The sequence below is a fragment of the Coturnix japonica genome, chromosome 2, assembly GCF_001577835.2.
Source record: "Coturnix japonica isolate 7356 chromosome 2, Coturnix japonica 2.1, whole genome shotgun sequence".
NCBI lineage: Eukaryota > Metazoa > Chordata > Aves > Galliformes > Phasianidae > Coturnix > Coturnix japonica.
Genome location: NC_029517.1, coordinates 130,831,910 through 130,849,511, shown reverse-complemented (window position 1 = coordinate 130,849,511; position 17,602 = coordinate 130,831,910). Strand labels below are relative to the sequence as shown.

Here is a 17,602-nt window from a genome sequence, read left to right as displayed (position 1 = left end):
GCGCCCTAACCCATGAGTTAGTACCCGAGTCACTCGTAACCACACATACCCCTTGAACTGCGCTCACAAATCAGTAGATCTACCCTGCAGTCGACGAGACATCCCACAATTGCTGTGGCTGCTCAAAATGTAGGAGGCCATCTCGCTGCCCGTGGGGAGTTGGTTTGAACGTACGCAACCAAACCCTCCTCGTGGTGGAATGTAGGTCCTGGGTGTTTCTTCAACAGTTCCTGGTAGATTCTACCCTTTCTGTAAATTACTGATGTTTCCAAGTAGGTAAGATATCGTACCTCGTTGGTGTTCTAGAGTATAAGCTACACGAAGAACATGAATACATTGTTTCTCGAGTAAAGGAGATGAGTCCGTGATTAGATATCTCTGTCTATAATGAATTACAGTTCATATGCCACGCTTTGCTCTCTTACCTTGTGCAAAAACGTTAGCACGTGATATTCATCCACATGTCATCATCATTGTTCGAGTTTTAGAGGTTCGATTCGACCAGGCGGAAGGCATGCTTACTACTCTAAGCATGATTTAAAGTTTTCTTAACTTAGCTGGTAATCAGAAAGTAACATGTGAGGTACCGCATCAAAGTGAGCAGAAAGAGCGCTTTAGCGTATAATCGGTCTACTGTCCCTACTTAGGCCTATGCCTCTCCTTCTTCAACTTCCGGGATTTCAAATATGGTCATATTTTTTCTCAATGTCCTCCTGCCTTAACACAAAAGCTCTTCATTGCCCGTTCTCTGTGAAACTGTGCTAGCAGGAATACATCCACTGTGAGAGTGGATGTCTCTCCTCTCTCTGTCATTATTCAAGCATGGTTAGTGTGCTTCTCAAAAATGATGCTAGTTATTGTACACACCCGGGTTCTGAATGTATGCAGAGATACTGCTCCGCTCGCCTCTCTCACTGCAGTGTTTGCATTTAGTCTGCAGCTCTCTCTCTCTCGCTCTCGCAACTGACATATTATTGTATCACTATGTTTTGCGCCTCCGATCGTATGGCAGATCAGATTTAAATGCTTCTCCGTAGATCGTGGCTGTGACCTCTACCTCTCCACCGTATCCTTGATTTATACACTTAAAGTCTCAAGCGAATTGCGTAACCGCTCAAGAGTGAACCGAATATCGATTCTGCCGAATCCTCGCAAGTGTGCCAGAGCAAGCTCGAGTCATGTGTTGCCTTTCTCCATGCTCTCTATGGCAGAGTGTGTGTTTATTCAGCTGAGCTGTCCATCAGCACATCCAGCTCAATATAGCGCACTTTTCTGTGAGTTCTAGCGCAGTTCGTGTACTTCAACCTACACCGTATCATCCCTCATAACCAAGTCATCAGCGAGCGTTGCCTGGTGCCATTAGAAATTAGGGTGCCTCAGCTGTTTCGCAATAACTTTCTGAACAGAAAGCTGTATTAATAGAAATTTAAGTTGAGGTACGTCAAAGAGGCCATAGTAGTGTGTGTCGAGAAAAAATGCTATTATAATTTAGTACCGAGAAGATTACGATGTATATTGGGAAATTGGATGAATGAGGTAGAGGTTGCAGTGAGTATGTGATCTAATAGTAAATGCTCAGATGTACCATACATGTGTTGTCTCTCAAAGCAGATGAGCAAGGGGAAACTTGCCTTGGTTGTTGCTTTCCTTCTGCAGTGTTTTCTAAAAGAAAGGAAAATGTTTCCTTGATTTTTCCCTTCATCTTATCTCATTCTAGATGTGAGCATATATGCTGGGTGAGCATAATGAGTCCCATAAACTGATGATTACTCTTTCATATCTATCACTGTTAGCACGCAGGAATTATTTTAATTATTTGTTTCAAGTTCATGTGAACTGGCAAAGTAATGAAAGGGCTGCACTTCTGGACTTTGTCTTTTCATATGCTAAGCAGTAATAGTTAATCAACACCGGTATGTGGCACAACATCAGATAATCAGAACAAAAATATCCATCTGCTTCTCTTGGAGTGAGTCACCACGAGAATCCTTACTCAGTATCTTCTGCAGAAGAAAAAGGACATAAATAGAAGTCTAAGTAGAGAGGAGAAAGAACTGGAGTGGCACATGTATGCATTTTTATGAGGGTGGCTGATCTGTGATATAATATCTGTGATATTTTCTCTGCATCCCTTCTACCGGTGCTTCAGAAACAAATGTGCTTGTCTGCACAGTGCCTTGCCTGGGTATAGGAGAAAGTCTCTGTCCCTTAAGCTTTACACCACTCTTCATTTGTATCATAAGTGATAGACTCCAACTATCCAGGCTAATTTCTATACTTTGTTGTTATTGTTTATTTTGCTTAAGTAAAGATGTAGGTTTGCATTTGGTCATTGAGATCAGTGTAAAGGGATCTTTAATGTTCCCCTCTAGTCAGCTGAGAATGTGCAGCTACCATGTGGAGCAAGTAAAATCTATCCTAAAGCATCTGCAGGTTTCCTCTTCTCCCTCCCAATTCCATTGGTCTTCTGCAGTGTCTTCTGTCTGGACTCCTTGCCACAACTAATGCAACTCGTCCCACTTTCAGTCCTGACACTGAATCAACAATTTCTCACCACATTAGAAAATGACAGGAAATGTCACTTTTCCCAGTCTAGTGTTAATTCTCTCTGGACAGAACTTATTGTTTTTGTCCATTAACATGGTTGTGTGGTTTGAATATAAATAATAATCCTTTGGTTTGTTGTAGTGCCATTTAGATGTAGCACAGTATTTGCTTTTTCTCACCCCTAATTTCCTTTACTGAAGTGGCTTTCCAAGGACTAGATCTACATATGATCACAGTTCTGAAAATCACGTGTCACTGAAATTCCAAAGCATGGAAATTGAAGTGCTTCCATTTAGTCACCTTGGCTATAGTGCCTTGGTTAATCAAAGGAGGAAAAGATTTAGCAGGATTTTGTATGTGTGTGTGTATGAGCATCCATCTGTTTTATGATATCCTTCATCTCCATGTCTTTGGCATTCTCAGACTTCTCTCTGGCAGTTATCTGATTGTGAAAAACACTTCCTTATAGATTTGGTTGTTAAAGCTGTGTTCTCTTCGATTACCAGCTTACAAGCTGGTCAGTGTCAAAAAGCTTTCATAATATTAATTACATGGGTTGAATCAATATCCATGTAATGGAATGAGAATGCATCCATTGAGGATGTGAATTACGATGGTGTCACAGAAGTGGTTTAGTGTCCCTCAGCTCAGGCCTTTCACGTGTCTTCAAGATTATATGAACTGGCAAAATATCTCAAATGTGCTATCGAAATATGTGTTCTTTTCACAGAATCATAGAATCATTAAGGTTGGAGAAGACCACTAAGGTTATCCAGTCCAACCATCAGCCATCCCAACCATGCCTTCTAAACCATGTCCCTCTGTGCCACATCTCCACGTTTCTTAAACACCTCCAGGGATGGTGACTCCACCACCCTCCTGTTCAACCTGTTCTAATGCCTCATCACTCTTTCTCAGAAGAAACTTTTCCTAGTATCCAACCTGAACCTTCCCTGGTGCAACATGGGGCCATTGCCTCTCATAATGTCCTTTTGTCCACCTCAAAACAGTGTGTGGTATTGTATTCATTGTGGCACTTCTGCATTTAAATACTAGCATTGATTACCCTACCAATTTGGTTTCACTGACACGTGTCACTGAAATTCCAAAGCATGGAAATTGAAGTGCTACCAATTTGGTTTCCGGTCTTACAAACATTTCCTTGCATCCTTATGTTTATTCATGTGAGTTGCTCATTTGCTTAGTCTGGTTGCAGGACATGAGGTGCATAAATAGTGCATTTTGAGTTTATTACACAAAGTTCAGGAAGATAGCAGAAAGTGTGTATTTGTCATTGCAAGCTCATTTATTTCAGTGTACTGTACAGAACACAACATGTTCTAAGCTGAAATTTATCCTTGTGCTGCTGGTGGTACAGAGGAGTGAATAAAATACATTTGTTAAAACATAATAAATCATATTAATACCAAATAAAATAGCAGAGGGATCTTTTTATAGATGCTGTGGCTGCGCTATAAGTCAGGGCAACGTGTGGTTAAGTAACATTTATTATTAAGTGTAATTTTTATGCTGCTTTGGAAGTGCCAAACATTTGACATGTTCAGTTAATAGGTTTAATTAAAATCCAAGATTAATTATGAAGATGAGTAACTCTCCTTCATTACCTTGTAGGAACAAAAGATACGTACATTTCAAGAAATAAAAGATGATTAACCCAGTAACATGTATCAGAAGCACTGCAAATACTTCCTTGCAGGAACAGGAATCATAAATATTAGATTCTACCTCCCCCAGCAAAGAGAAAATGAGATTCAGAGCAAACAGGGTTTAGAGAACTGTTGGGTTTCCAAACAGTGATTTTAAAATGTGCTCTTGTCAAAGAGGTAAACCATTCCTTCATACAGATCAGAGATGATGAGAACAGGGGAAGTGGTTGGAGTCCCGCTCTGAATTACAGCATGCTGCAGAAGCATCACTCAGATGTGAAACTCTGGATGTGGGATCGATTTCCTGGGTTTAAGTTCTGAATCCTGTGGTCATGTAAAACACTCGAGGGTGGCTATTAAACAACTATCCTCATTTCTTCCTTGGATTCCAAGAAAGTGGCAGCACCAGCTGATGCATTGTAATGGGTTATATTTATAGGTCAATTTAGCAGCTTTTTCTATTAAATCTTGTCAGGCTCGATGATTTATATGATATTTGTTCAGCATGCTTGTAGCAGATACGACTGGTAATATGAAATATGAAATATGTTAACCTCTAAGTTAAGCTAATGATAAAATGGAATTATGCTAATGACAGTTTTAAAAAGCCATATGTTTCCTTTCCATTTTATAGACTTTTGGTCTTAGGTATGTTTTTGCTCTTATGAAAATACAAACTGTTATTTCTTTGTAAGTACACCATGAAGGGTCACCTCGAGGTTTTCAAAGTAAGAGGAAAAGTAGTTTGGTTTTAGTGTGTTCTGAAATTCAGGTTCTTTGGAAGATGCCTGTTTCTGCTATTTACTATGAAATTCCGTTCATACTTCAGCTTCAGATCTCACCACTGTTGTAAAACCAGTAAAAGTTCTTTCATCTCAGCAACCATTTTTGCTGGGTCCTTTATGTTAGCGCAAATTAAAGTGTGAGCACTGAAACCCTTCTGCCTTGTCATGGATTTGATGTTAAAATGAAGCTGTTGTGTATCTGTAATACAAACAAGCTGTTGGACCTTGGCAGTTAGGAGAGGGTTCAGCTTTCCAAAGCTTCCTTCCTACAGTGACGTCTTGGGTAGTTGATGTGTATACCCTGCTAGTATGTGCTACAACTGAACCGTGCTGAATGTAAGGTATTGCTGAGTGCCTTTTCCAAAAGGTACTGTTGTTTATGGCTTAATTCTTGTTTGAATTAGAGCTGTCCCTAGAGGCAACTCGTTGAGCTGCTGCAGGAGTATCCAGTTGCTAGAAATCAAGCAATATTGATTAGATGTGGAAAACATAGAAAATCCCCTCCCATTTTGTCTTTCCAATCATGAATATATTTGCAAAGTCAGCCTCCTTTTTATCATCTAATTTAACAGCCAATTCACATCTTTATGCCTAGGAGCTTTGCAAGCAAGTTTTTGTATGTAGATCTGAATGTACTCACTATGTTCAGGGCTGCTACCACCACTGTGAATCTGAAGTCTGTGAACCTAATGACAGTCAATGATGTCTGGCATGGAGGCCACAAAACATAATTAAGATCCTGCAGAAAAAAATAGCCTCTGTTAACTGAATAATCTGGTGCTCAGAGGTAGCCCTTAAAATCACACACATTTTTATGCTCTTCCTTTGCCATAGGCAGCACAATGAGCTTTGAGATCCCAACTGCTGCAGCAGAGGTACCCACAGAGACTGAATGAGATGGCTTCTCAACACGTGGCTATGGGATCAGATTGGAAGAGCCCAGGAAAATCTTTAGAGTGGGTTCCTCTGTAGATGTCTTTTTGGTGGTAGGTAACAAACACATTTAAACCCCAAGGACGTTTAGATCTTTTTCAGAGCCCCTTAAGAAACAGCGCTAGGCTGCATTTCAGTCTTAGCAATGCTTAGTCCAGAAAGCTGGCTACTATGACAGATGGTGCTGAGATATGCTTTTAGAGCTGAGGGTTTCTGAGAATGTGTCACAAAGAAGGTTTTCAGTGATGGAAGGAGCTGATCACTTTAGCATTTGAGAAGTTCAGAGTCTACCAGCAAACTAGAAGAAAAAAAAGAAGAAAACAAGAAAACTCTTCATCTGCACATTTCAGTCCCTCAGAAGGTGTTCTATGGAGAGATGTCCTGTGTTTATTTTTCAGTTTCCATTGGAAGACTGCACAAAATTGGTTGATGGTTGGACTAGATTATATTAGCGCTCTTTCCAACCTTAATGGTGCTATGAGTCTACAAAAAGAAAAATTTTATCCTGTTTAGGTTATTGTAGATTTCTTAGTAAGATTTTTTATACTTTCTTGGGAGGATTTGGTCCAGGAGAGCTGAGTCAGATCTCCCTTACACCTGCTGGATCCGAGAGAGATACGAGAAGATCAGAACTTCTTGTAGTTGAAGAGAGATCTGAAAGTGCCTTAAAAAGTAAGTGGGTTTTAATTGTGAGTGATGCCCCTCTGCCATTCTCATTCTCTGCCTACCTGTAAATTACAAGCCGTTTTCTCTGTTTTCTCACCGGAATTCTCTATTCCACTGTGTTTGAGCTGGTGGGATGTCACGTCTCAGTCTCACCATCACCCTCCCGTAATCTTATCCAGGACTTCTCATCCCGTTACAGCAAGCACAAAAATTTTTTACATAGTGCTTCGGAATCTTCTTTCTCTTCAGTTACTGGCTTTTGGTGGAGGGGGGTCAAGAAAAGGGAAAAGAATGAACAAGAACAAGAGCTGTTTTAGGGAAGACCAGAGGTCCTTTTCTAACCTACCTTAAAGAGGCCAGCAGGAGGAATCAGTTTCAGGGAACAAAACGTCAAGAGTAAAGTCCACTTTCCCGAACAAATCTGTCTGGTTTTGGAAAGCAGCATCCCACGCACTTTTGGATCACAGTTTGTATCCACAGCTTTGTGTCCATTAGGTCATGATGAGCTTTCTGTAATGGATTTATCTGAATAGTCTTGGAAACTATTTGTACTTTTCAGTGCCTAAATCACAGTCAGTAGTTTTTTATGGCATCATAAAGGACCTCCCATGATTACCTACAACTTGTTTATCCACCATAAATCCTTTTCAGATGGCATAAATCCAATTAATATATCTTTTATCTTTTAATATTAAGTTGAACATCTTCGCATGACATTTTTATCAACAGGTTTATGTAGTAGGCCATTACTCCAGTCTCTAAGTATTACAACTATGCTTTCTTAGTTGTAGGAGAAATAAATATTTTAACTTTGCCAAACGTTATCCAACTGTTATCAACGAGTGAAGATATTAAACTCATTTAAGGCATGTGAAATTCACCAGTGAACTCCTCCTATAGGAGGCGATTATCCAGCCTCATCCCCTCTCTTTTTACTGAAGCTCATGACAGTTCACATGATGGTTGGATGTTTCTTGCGTTAAGGAAGTTTATCTGTTCCACTTAATCCCTTACAAAGTACATCCAGAAACTTTTACTGTTTATTCTGAACTAGTTATCGGATTTTTCATGTTTTTCCTAATAAATGGACTGACTTCACTGTTTTAAGCTTAGCATCCTATTATTTTTCTGCATTGCCTTCTGCTGTTCAAGAGGTGTGGTTTCTCTCTTGCTTCAGTGTCTCCTTGCAAAAGTCTTAGATCTGCTTGTGCTTTAATTCCAGGGCTAATGAGATTTTCTCAGATTCATTTCTGTGGTTTTTAAGATAGAAAACTTTATCAATTAAAGGCGCTTCTCATCACAGTCACACTTGTATCCAGTTGTGGTCTTCATGTGTTTCTTCTTTTTCTCTTAGTACTGAAAAAAAACTCTCCATATTTTCTAAGGGGCACCAAATAAAGGTGTTTTGAACCTCAAAGAGTATCAGTTGTTTTTATTTGCAACCTGTTCACCTGAAACTGGTGGGTGATCTCATACCTTCAGTGTTCAGGGTATTTCTTTCCAGACAGGAAGGAATAAAGGGTTTATTTTAGTGTTCGAAAGTATCCTCCTCTGCTATGTTACTGAATTATTCCTTTGTGCTTTTCTTATCCTTCATGTTCTCTGCAGGGCACCTTTATTTTTCTTCCTTTCACAATGATCTTTATTTTGCTGTCTTGTTTTAGTTGTAGCTTTTGAAATATATTTATCACTAGCTCAGAGATTGTATCTCTAGTTCCTCCTGTTGGCTGTATCAGTTTTGGGGATGTAATTTCTGAGCTCAGCCCATTGGGGACCTCTCTCCTCACATGGCATCCGGATCTGTGATATGCTCTGGGAATTTCTTTTGGGAAACAGCTTTGAACACCTCCAGAGATGGTGACTCCATCACTCCCTGTGCAGCCTCTTCCAGTGCCTCATACTCTTACTGAGAAGAAATGTTTACTAATATCCAACCTGAACCTCCCCTGGTGCTGCAACTTGTGGCCACTCCTTCTTGTCCTGTAAAAGCTTTTAATGAAAACCTCAGGGCAAAGTGCACATAAAGGCTTAGCGACTTAAAGAAGGAGCAAAGGGCCACAAGAGATGAAATCCAAGATATAACAGAAGGATTTCTGCTGAGTTGAGAGTGTGCACATTCTGTAGTTAGATGTGATGTGTTGGGTGGGAGGGGAGGACTTAGTACAGTAAAAGCTCATGTCTATCCTAGGAGGAAGGGAAGGATGTTTCCAGGCCATCAGACTAGGAAGATAATTTTAGCAGCTGTGATTTGAACAGGCTGGTAAGGAAAGAAGCATGTGGGAATTGGCCAGCAGGTAGGAAGGAGCTGCTGTAATTGAGGAACGAGATGATGAGGGTAAGGATGAATGATTTAGCTGGGCTGAAAGGAGGAGTCTTTGATATCCAGTAAATTGCAGGGCAGGGAAGCAATGAGCCCTGCTGAGCATCCAGCTGCCACAAAGGGCTGGATGGATGGAGGTATTGCAGAGCTGCTTGAGCACCAGGCGGAGATATGGGAGGGAAATAATGCCTTGCTGGTGTGCAATGTGCCCTCCTGCGTCTGGGGGCTGCTCTGGGAGGCAACGCAGTGATGTTTGCATTGAATTTGCTAGTGAGTTGCTTAGCAGTTGCTTCTAGCCCATCAATGAGCAAGCCTGTAGGCAATGGAAGACACGTGGAGGTGAGAGCTCTGCACTATGGCATTTCATGGGTGGGAGAGAGCAATGAGAGGGGCATTGAACCAGTGCTTGGAGCTGAGGTTGATACTTACAAAAACTTACACTGTTGCCCCATGCTGCAGCCAAGAGGAGCTTTGTAGTGACATCTAGTAATTATTTTCTCCGTCAGGTTTTGATTTTGTAACAAAGTGTCTGTGTACTGTGCTTTTAGCTGGAGGGAAGTGACATATGGTGTTGTTTAATAATTGAATTTATTTTAGAGCATCATGTAGCATAATCACCCTGGAAGTACTGTACATACTGCTTAGCTGCCTCTGAGAATGAAAAGCAGCTCTCACTTTGTGCCTGTAACCATGCCTTTGCATTGGTAGATGGCTGCGAACATCAACATATCAAATAAGTGGTGCTATATTGTGGAGCTGATTGCAGGACAACTTGTATTTGGGAAGGGAGAGGTTATTCCTGGCCTTGTCTCTGTTTTCTTCTCAACTGGTTGTGACCATTTGACAATTGAGATGACACCAAGTTGAAACACCCAGTTACATGTGCAGTAGGTATATGCTTCATCACTTTCTATTCTTAACTCCTTTTGGTCTGTCACTGTTTCCCTTTTTCCAGTCACGGGGACTTCACCAGCCAGCCAGGATTTTTCAGATATGATGGAGAGCAGCTCAGCAACAATATCAGCCATCTCTTTCAGAACCCTAGTATGGATATCATCCTGCCCCATGGACTTAATTAATATAGAGGTGAAGATTGTGGTTCCCTTGCTCTAACACAGTTCAAAAACAGTCATTCCCATTGCAAACTCTGCTTCATTGTTCTGCCATGCAAGAAATCTCCCTGTAGAAGTAACCAGCACACGGTCCTTCACACTGCTCTGAAACAAGTAGGGACATTGTACCATTGGTCTTGCAGTTTGCTCTTCTTGTACTAGTGCTAGATTATATATTATTAATGCTATTAACTGCATAAAATGACATAATTCTTAGCGTTCTACAGTGTGCTCAAGTCCATGGGTCTGTAGAAATATAATTCACATTTTTGGAGGACTGTGATGGAGCAAACCGTGTTGCTTCTGCAGTTCAAATCTGGGTCTTTACAGCCTCTATTACTTCTCACAGTTCTGGCTGCTAATTTTGGAAAGAAGATCCTAACTATATTTGAAACTGCTAAATAATTATTTCTCAGAGACCATTTGGCTGCATACAGTGTTTCTCCAGTTCTGAATTACATCTGCAATTGGACTTATTTTGGGGGAAGAGAGTCTTTTTGCTGAGCTCTCTCAGAAAAGTTTTTATCAGCAGATGCTTTAGGAAGGAAAGCCAGAAAATCAAAGGCATCATTCTCTGTCCATTAGGAGTCCATCACCCCTGTGTTACAGTGGGTTACAATTTTAGCTTTTTGGCTGATAAAAGCAGCAAAGAAGAAAACTGGAGCAGCTGTTTCCTACTAAGGAATCTCTCCTTCCGCCTTCCCTTCAATTTTCTTCAACCAAAACTGAAAAGGGCAATGTGAAAGTTGGTATCTGTAAAGATTTCAGCTGCAGTTCCTATAGATGCGCCTGTCTGTCTGTAACAGACTTTACATACTGTCAGTCCTGGAGAGCGATAAGACTAGAAACTGCTTGCAAATGGCACTGTGGATAAGGCTATGCTCTTCTGGTGAGGAAGAGAGTTTAATCATTGCGTATGTGAGACTTGTGGCTCCTACCTGTTTATTCAGTTTATTAAAGGCAAAAGATTTAGTCTTTGAGGCCTGCAGGGTTCCTTCACCAAAAGAATCTTCAACACCTTCCAGGAGAGACTCATACATGGCCTCTCAGTTAGGAAACACAGTAATCCTCATCTCCAGACTTTATTGCAGGGTGATTTGTGAACAAACAGAAATGACTGTAGTGTCAGTAGGAGAAATGAATGTTACTGTACATTGTGGGAATTGCAGGAGGTCAGAGAAGAAGATAAAATTTACCCTCTTGGTTGTGATGTCTATGAATCAGGGACAGACTCCCAGTGGACGCATTAATAAATCTGAACTAATTCCCTGACCAGTTTATTTTAAGCCAAACTGATGAGTTTGTGGTGCTTCTTTGCATTGCGAACAGCAGCAAAGTCCTAGTCTCCACTTGATGCACAGGAGCTTAAGGTATCAGTTATCTTTGCAATAATGATAAATGTTCCTGCCTGGTATTGTCCAACCTATATGCAAGACCACATGAAAACCATAGGAAGAGAGAAACCTGAATCACAGAATCACAGAATCACAGAATTACCCGGGTTGGAAGGGACCTCAAGGATCATGTAGTTCCAACCCCCTGCCTAGCAGTGCCACTATTAAAGCCAATAGAGCTTTCAAGGCGGGTTGACATGACATTGTATTATTTGATGATTCTGCATTGTAATATGCCGCTCTTTCCCTTTCCCTCTTATGCTCAAGAATGAGAAAACCCAAAAAATCCTTTTGAACTGATCCACTATTTGTCATCAGAGTCCTACAAGAGTTATTGGATGAAAGGCACATCATTACTGCAGGCTCAAGGCAGAACGCAAAGATAAACAGTTTTATTCAACTGAAAATGAAGTCTGTGATTTGAGTAGTTAAGAAGAAAGAAAATTATATCACAGTCATTTGAGAAATCTTGTTTGTGTTTACAAGCATCCAAGGAAAATGATTTGGTTTTTAAAATTATCTCAGGTAATGTTCCATGAAAGAAAGATCCATTCAAACAAAAACAAAGGTCTGGATTCATGTTACTTGTAAATGTAAATGTCTCTGCCTGGTCCTGCTGTACTAGGTAGGCTGCCTTTAGCTGAAAGGACAGTAATAGGCATTTGAAAGTTTGGGGTTGTTTGGTGTGAATAGTTGTCTGGTCAGGTTCAAAGAATGTCTGTTTCTCCCCGTTGAACACGGAGGGAGATGAAGAAAACAGCTCCATTTGCTCAGCTGAAGTCTGCCTTAAATTATTTCCTGTATTAAGGAAGTTTTTTTCCTGACTGTGTGAGTTACAGAATACAACCTTGGAACAGCTCCAACTGTACAGCAGGCTTTAGTTTGATATAATGATAAAATCTTTATAGATACTAAGAATTTAGATCAGGTTACCAATCCAAACATCACTTTATATGCTGCTGGCACTCTTTGGCTTGTAAGCAGTGCCTGAGCAGTATAAATATTTAAATGTTTTTTTAAACGTTTAGTTTCCTTTAGGAAGTATGGAGGAGCTGTGCATATGAGCCATAAATGGGATAAGATTGATAATAGCAGAAGTCAATATTATTTGATGGAATCTATCTAGATAGTTGCTTTATAAATTAAACTCATTGGGAATTGTTTATGGTCACAGATAAAACTTTGCAAGGGAACCTGGAACACTGTGTAATATTCCATAGTACTTCTGAAGGCAGGGTGTAAGCGACACACAGACTACTAAATACTGTGAAATGTGAACATGATCTTGAATCACAATTCTGTGAGTAGAAAGGGCAAAACACAACCTTATGAGGTTCAACAAGGACAGCTGTATAGTCTTACACCTGGGGAGGAATAACTGCGTGCATCAGTACAGGTTGGGCTTGATCTGCTGAGGAGGAGCTCTGTAGAGAAGGACCTGGATGTTCTGGTGCACAGCAGGTTGGCTATGAATCATAGAATCACCAAGGTTGGAAAAGACTTACGAGATCTTCCATTCCAACCAACCACCTATCACCAATAGTTCTCACTAAACCATGTCCTTCAACACATCTAAGTGAGCACTGAGCTCTTGTGGCCAAGAAGGCTGATGGTATCCTGGGGTGAATTAAGAAGAGCATGCTCAGCAAGTCAAGGGAGGTGATCCTTCCCCTCTGCTCTGCTTGGATGCGGCTGGAATATGATGTCCATTTATGGGATCCCCAGTTCAAAAAAGATGTCCTAGAAGGAGTCAAGCAGAGGACATCAAAGAATGATCTCCAGAGGTTTCTTCAAACCCACTTAATTTTGTTATTCTGTGAAGCTGCATTTAAAAGGATGTTTGAAGGATGCAGGTTAACTTAATAGGATCAGGTCCAAACCAGAAGGGTTGCTTATTACCCCCAAGATTGAGGGAATGGTAAGATTCCCTGTATGTCTTGAAATCTCACAGCAAAACTGCTGTAGTTTATCAAGGGAATATTAAAACAGTCGTTTATTTGATTAAAATGTAGATTGAATGAGAATGGCAGGTAAGCTGTTTAAGTTTGTTTGCGTTACCCCCTGAGGTTTCATTTTTCAGTGTGCTGGATTCCAGGATTTAAGTTGAGTAATTTTCCTTTACTTTACACTGTAGCTCAAAAATTAGACACTAATGAGAGACAGAGAGATACTTTTCAAAACAGACAAGGCCTCCTTCATTGAAGACTTCTTGTCACAGTTGCATAAGGCTCTTTCCAGAGCACTGACAAAAGTAATGGTAATGTATGGTATTGAGTTTCTATAAATACAGTGAGTAAAATTTCTGCTTTTAGTTTGTCCGCTGTACCTACTTTTCATTGTTGCTGCTTTGCTTTTCTGCATTGTGTACCATACATTTTTTATGTAATACCAAGTAACTGAGAGAAAAAGGACAAAGAAAATGCCTCTTACTGGGAAACATCCTTGGATGTGGCAGCTCTTTTCCCAGCAGGAGCGGTGGTTGCCCCATCACTGCAAGGCCTTTGTGGCTACTTAAGGGAAAGATGGAGGAAAATATGGACCCTTTCTTTTCTGTTTTGTATGCATGAACTTCTCAGCCTAATTCTCTCTTAGTTCTTAAGATTCTTCTTCTTCTTCATGACTTGGAACGTTTGCGTTTTACTGAGCTTAAAATTACTCTCTTAAAAGTTCATTTGCTCAACAGCCCCTGCAACATATACCAATTGTAAAGAAAGTGTTCATTATGAATAAAGGCCTATTTCTGGTGTATAGAAACAATTTAAGTTATAATACAAATAATTTTGTATTTTTACCTTAAAAACAAATAGAGAAATGAGGAGAAACCTAAAACAGATTATTTAATTTCCGAAAGAGTAGAGTTAATAAGTACGATTGTGAGAAAGTAAATTAGAAAACATGATCCATGACAAATGGCAGAATGGCTTACTTATTTTTCCAAAGACCCAATAATTTAATTATTATTGATTATTTATGGTAGCACAGAACCTATCAGTCCTGCTAATGTTGCTGACTAACTGGTGCATTGCAAGCAATGAGACAAAAAGAGACCTTGCCCAGTAATAACCGTCTACATCTATGAAATGAAATGACTGAATGAGCTGAGGAGGGCTTGAGGAAAAGATGTTGTGGTTCAGTGCAATAGGCAGTGATTGCTAATGTGTCAACAACAGCATTACCCTCGTGAAGCTTTTGTGGGCATCACACCAAGGAAATGTTTTAAAGAGTGAGAAAAGCCACATAACTCATCCAAGAGCCAGTGGGCAGCCTAAGCAACAGCTCAAAAAAAATAAAGCCTTATTTAAAATGAAACAGATGGACAACGGCTGTCCCCACACGCCTGTTAGAGGTGAGCTCAGCCATCCAGTGCAGAAAGAGAGAGGAAAATACAGCAGTGGATAGATTGCTACCAACAGAATGAAGCTGGCGTTGGATTTCTATACTATGATTACACTTCTTATGTGATGATATGAAGTCAGAATTCATTAAAGTCTTTTTATAGGTATAGTAGCAACACCATATGGAATACTGCTGTCTTGGTCATGGCCACATGGTAGTCTCTTAAGAACACCACGTGTATTTGGTATATAGTCTGTGACACAGTGGATGCGTGTGAAAGAGATGTGTGCACAGAATTAAATTTATCTACTATTTAACTAATACCAAGCAAATTTTATTCTTACCATTCAGAGAAATACAGAGAAATGACGTGAAGTACAGGATTATCTACCTCTAAGTTTGCACTCACTTGTGAGAGCATGGAGAACTGCACAGCAGGACATCATCAGTGCTCTCTAATGTGTATTTTTACCTATGGAGGTATAGGTTTAAAACTGTCTAATGGCTTTAATTTCAGAAGAGGCTGCTGAACAGCATACTGTTAAGCCACAGGATGGGTTTTCTTTCTAGTTGTCCTATTTATTTATTTTTGGCAAATGATACCAATTTCCTTCGGTGAAGTTCAATAAGAGAGCAAACACACCATGCTGGCGCTGAATTATTAACAGTACAACCTCCAACAAAATATATTTTACTTGTAATTTTCTCTTCCCAAAAGCAACAGAGAAGCTTTTCTATAGTGTTTTTGCTGTTGGAGTCAGGTGCATTAAATCCCATTGGTGGATTAGCCTCTTCAATCTAAACCTGATGTAACAGAGTAAAGGAGCAAACCTAGTGCTAAAACTCCTGTTCTGAATTTCATCTCTCTAAATAGACAAAAGAACCATCTGCTTAAATATATGTAAACATAGGAATGCAAATAAGTCAACTTATCAGTGGTGGTTTTATTACCCCTTGTTAATAAATGTTGAAATATTCAAATTCTACCAAACTGAGGATTGTTTGTACTTCTTCATCATGTGAGGCCCATTTAGGAGTGTAAGATAAAATAAGCATGCTGATGCTAATCTCTCTGCAGATTGCAGATCTGGGGCTGAAACCATTTCCATTTTCAGTTTAGCTAATTGGTTTCCAATTGCCTCTTTCATTTCACTTCACCCAAATGCTCATTTTCAAATCTGGAAGCAACTGTATTACTAACTCTATAAAACAAAAATATTTTTGCTTGGCTTGTTGATTATCTTAAGCCTTTTCTCTGATATCAACAAGCTTCATGCTACTAATGATGCTGATAACTAGAGTTACTAGACTTACATTACTTCCACAAAACAAACTGAGGAAGATTCAAACTGATTTCTACTCTCCAGTTGTATCCATGGTGGCTCATCACTTGCCGCTACCATTAAGACAAGACAAATGTTTTGATGTTAGAAATTTTTCAGATTAAAAAGAAAATTGCATCAAGGAGGGAGGTAATAACTCCCAAATGGCATGTATGTACAAAGCTGTGTGCATTTGGAGTGTGCCTTAACAGGTAACTATTCCTTCCCAGCCCAAAATAAGAACAATGTATAGGTTAAGTAGTATAGACTGTAGACATTTTTCTTTATTTCTTAAATGTTTACATGCTGAGGAAGACTTTGTAATTGGGAGGAGAGGTTCACTGCACTGTGTCTGTGCTCAGCTTGACAGGCAAGGTATATCTGTGACTGTACCTTATGATGTGCACATGAATGTGAGCTTCAGGAGTTCATGCTTCTTGATCCCATGAGTTGCTGACTCCATTTTCAGTAACATCAGGAGAGATAAAATGCATCAGTTAAGCTTGATATATTTCATGTAGAAGCAAACTGTAGCACTGGTAATGTCCACAGTGGCGTTAATAGCAAAACTGAGAATAGCGCTAATAATGTCTGTGTGAGTTGAAGATTGTTAATGCTTCCCCAAAGAAGTTTTTAGTTTGCCTGCTTTGTGATGCTCTCCTCTTTCATTTCAATATTACAGTTTTCTCTCTTCCTTGTCCACTTGGAGAATGTCTGAGAAAACTTTTATGTTTATTTGAGCACTTAGAATTAATGTTTATTAATTCTTCCTCTCTGGTTTATTCCTCTCGAAGATAATTACAGTTTACAATTAACCAGATTTTATTTTAGTTCATCTGCCTAATTGTTTAAATGGCAGCAATAATAAAATTGTCACAGTCTTTCACATGTCCTCTGAGTTTGCCCACATTCATTACAAAGAAGCTTTGTGAAAGCGTGAACTACCAAAGTTTCACTGTCTGAAGGGAGAGCACATCATCTGCACTGCATTAAATCCAGTCATCTCCCAGTTTTTATATAACAGTAGAACGGAAATCTTGTTAAAATCTGAGTATAGTAATGTAAATACTTGCATATACTCAATCTGGGGAGTTTAGCATGTTTAATTGTAAGTCAGGGTTATGACATGCTGATCACAATCTATGCATTTCTGAGGAATATAAAACTGATGCTGGAGAGAAAAAGGAATAAAGAAAGACCCAGTAGCTGGAGTCTGAAGCTGGATACAGTCAGACTTGAATCAGGAAGCTTTTCTGAATGGAGAGAATAATTCACTCAGCACGGAAATCACTGAAGAGAAATGTGCTAAGATGGTGAAGGACCTGGAGCATCTCCCCTATGAGGAGAGACTTAGGGAACTGGGTCTGTTTAGCCTTGAGAAAAGAAGGCAGAGAGGGGACTTGATCCAGGTTTATAAATACCTGAGGTGTGGGAGCCATAGTAGTGAGGCTGGTCTCTTTTCAGTAGTGCGTGGGGATAGGACTAGGGGTAATGGGATGAAAGTACAGCATAGGAAGTTC

General features: G+C 39.8%; 1 protein-coding gene across 6 annotated transcripts in view; it reads left to right on the top strand.

Moving 5' to 3' along the window:
* TRAPPC9 (trafficking protein particle complex 9) overlaps positions 1-17,602 on the top strand; it is a 407,093-nt gene that overhangs the window by 275,228 nt on the left and 114,263 nt on the right. The window contains exon 22 of one of the 6 annotated variants that reach the window (XM_032442918.1): positions 5,834-5,986. The exons of the other annotated variants lie outside the window; for them this stretch is intronic. Coding sequence (XP_032298809.1) covers positions 5,834-5,895 — 62 coding nt within the window. The 3' untranslated portion in view covers positions 5,896-5,986. Of the gene's footprint in view, positions 1-5,833; positions 5,987-17,602 lie in introns of those variants that run through there. 6 annotated transcript variants of the gene reach the window in all.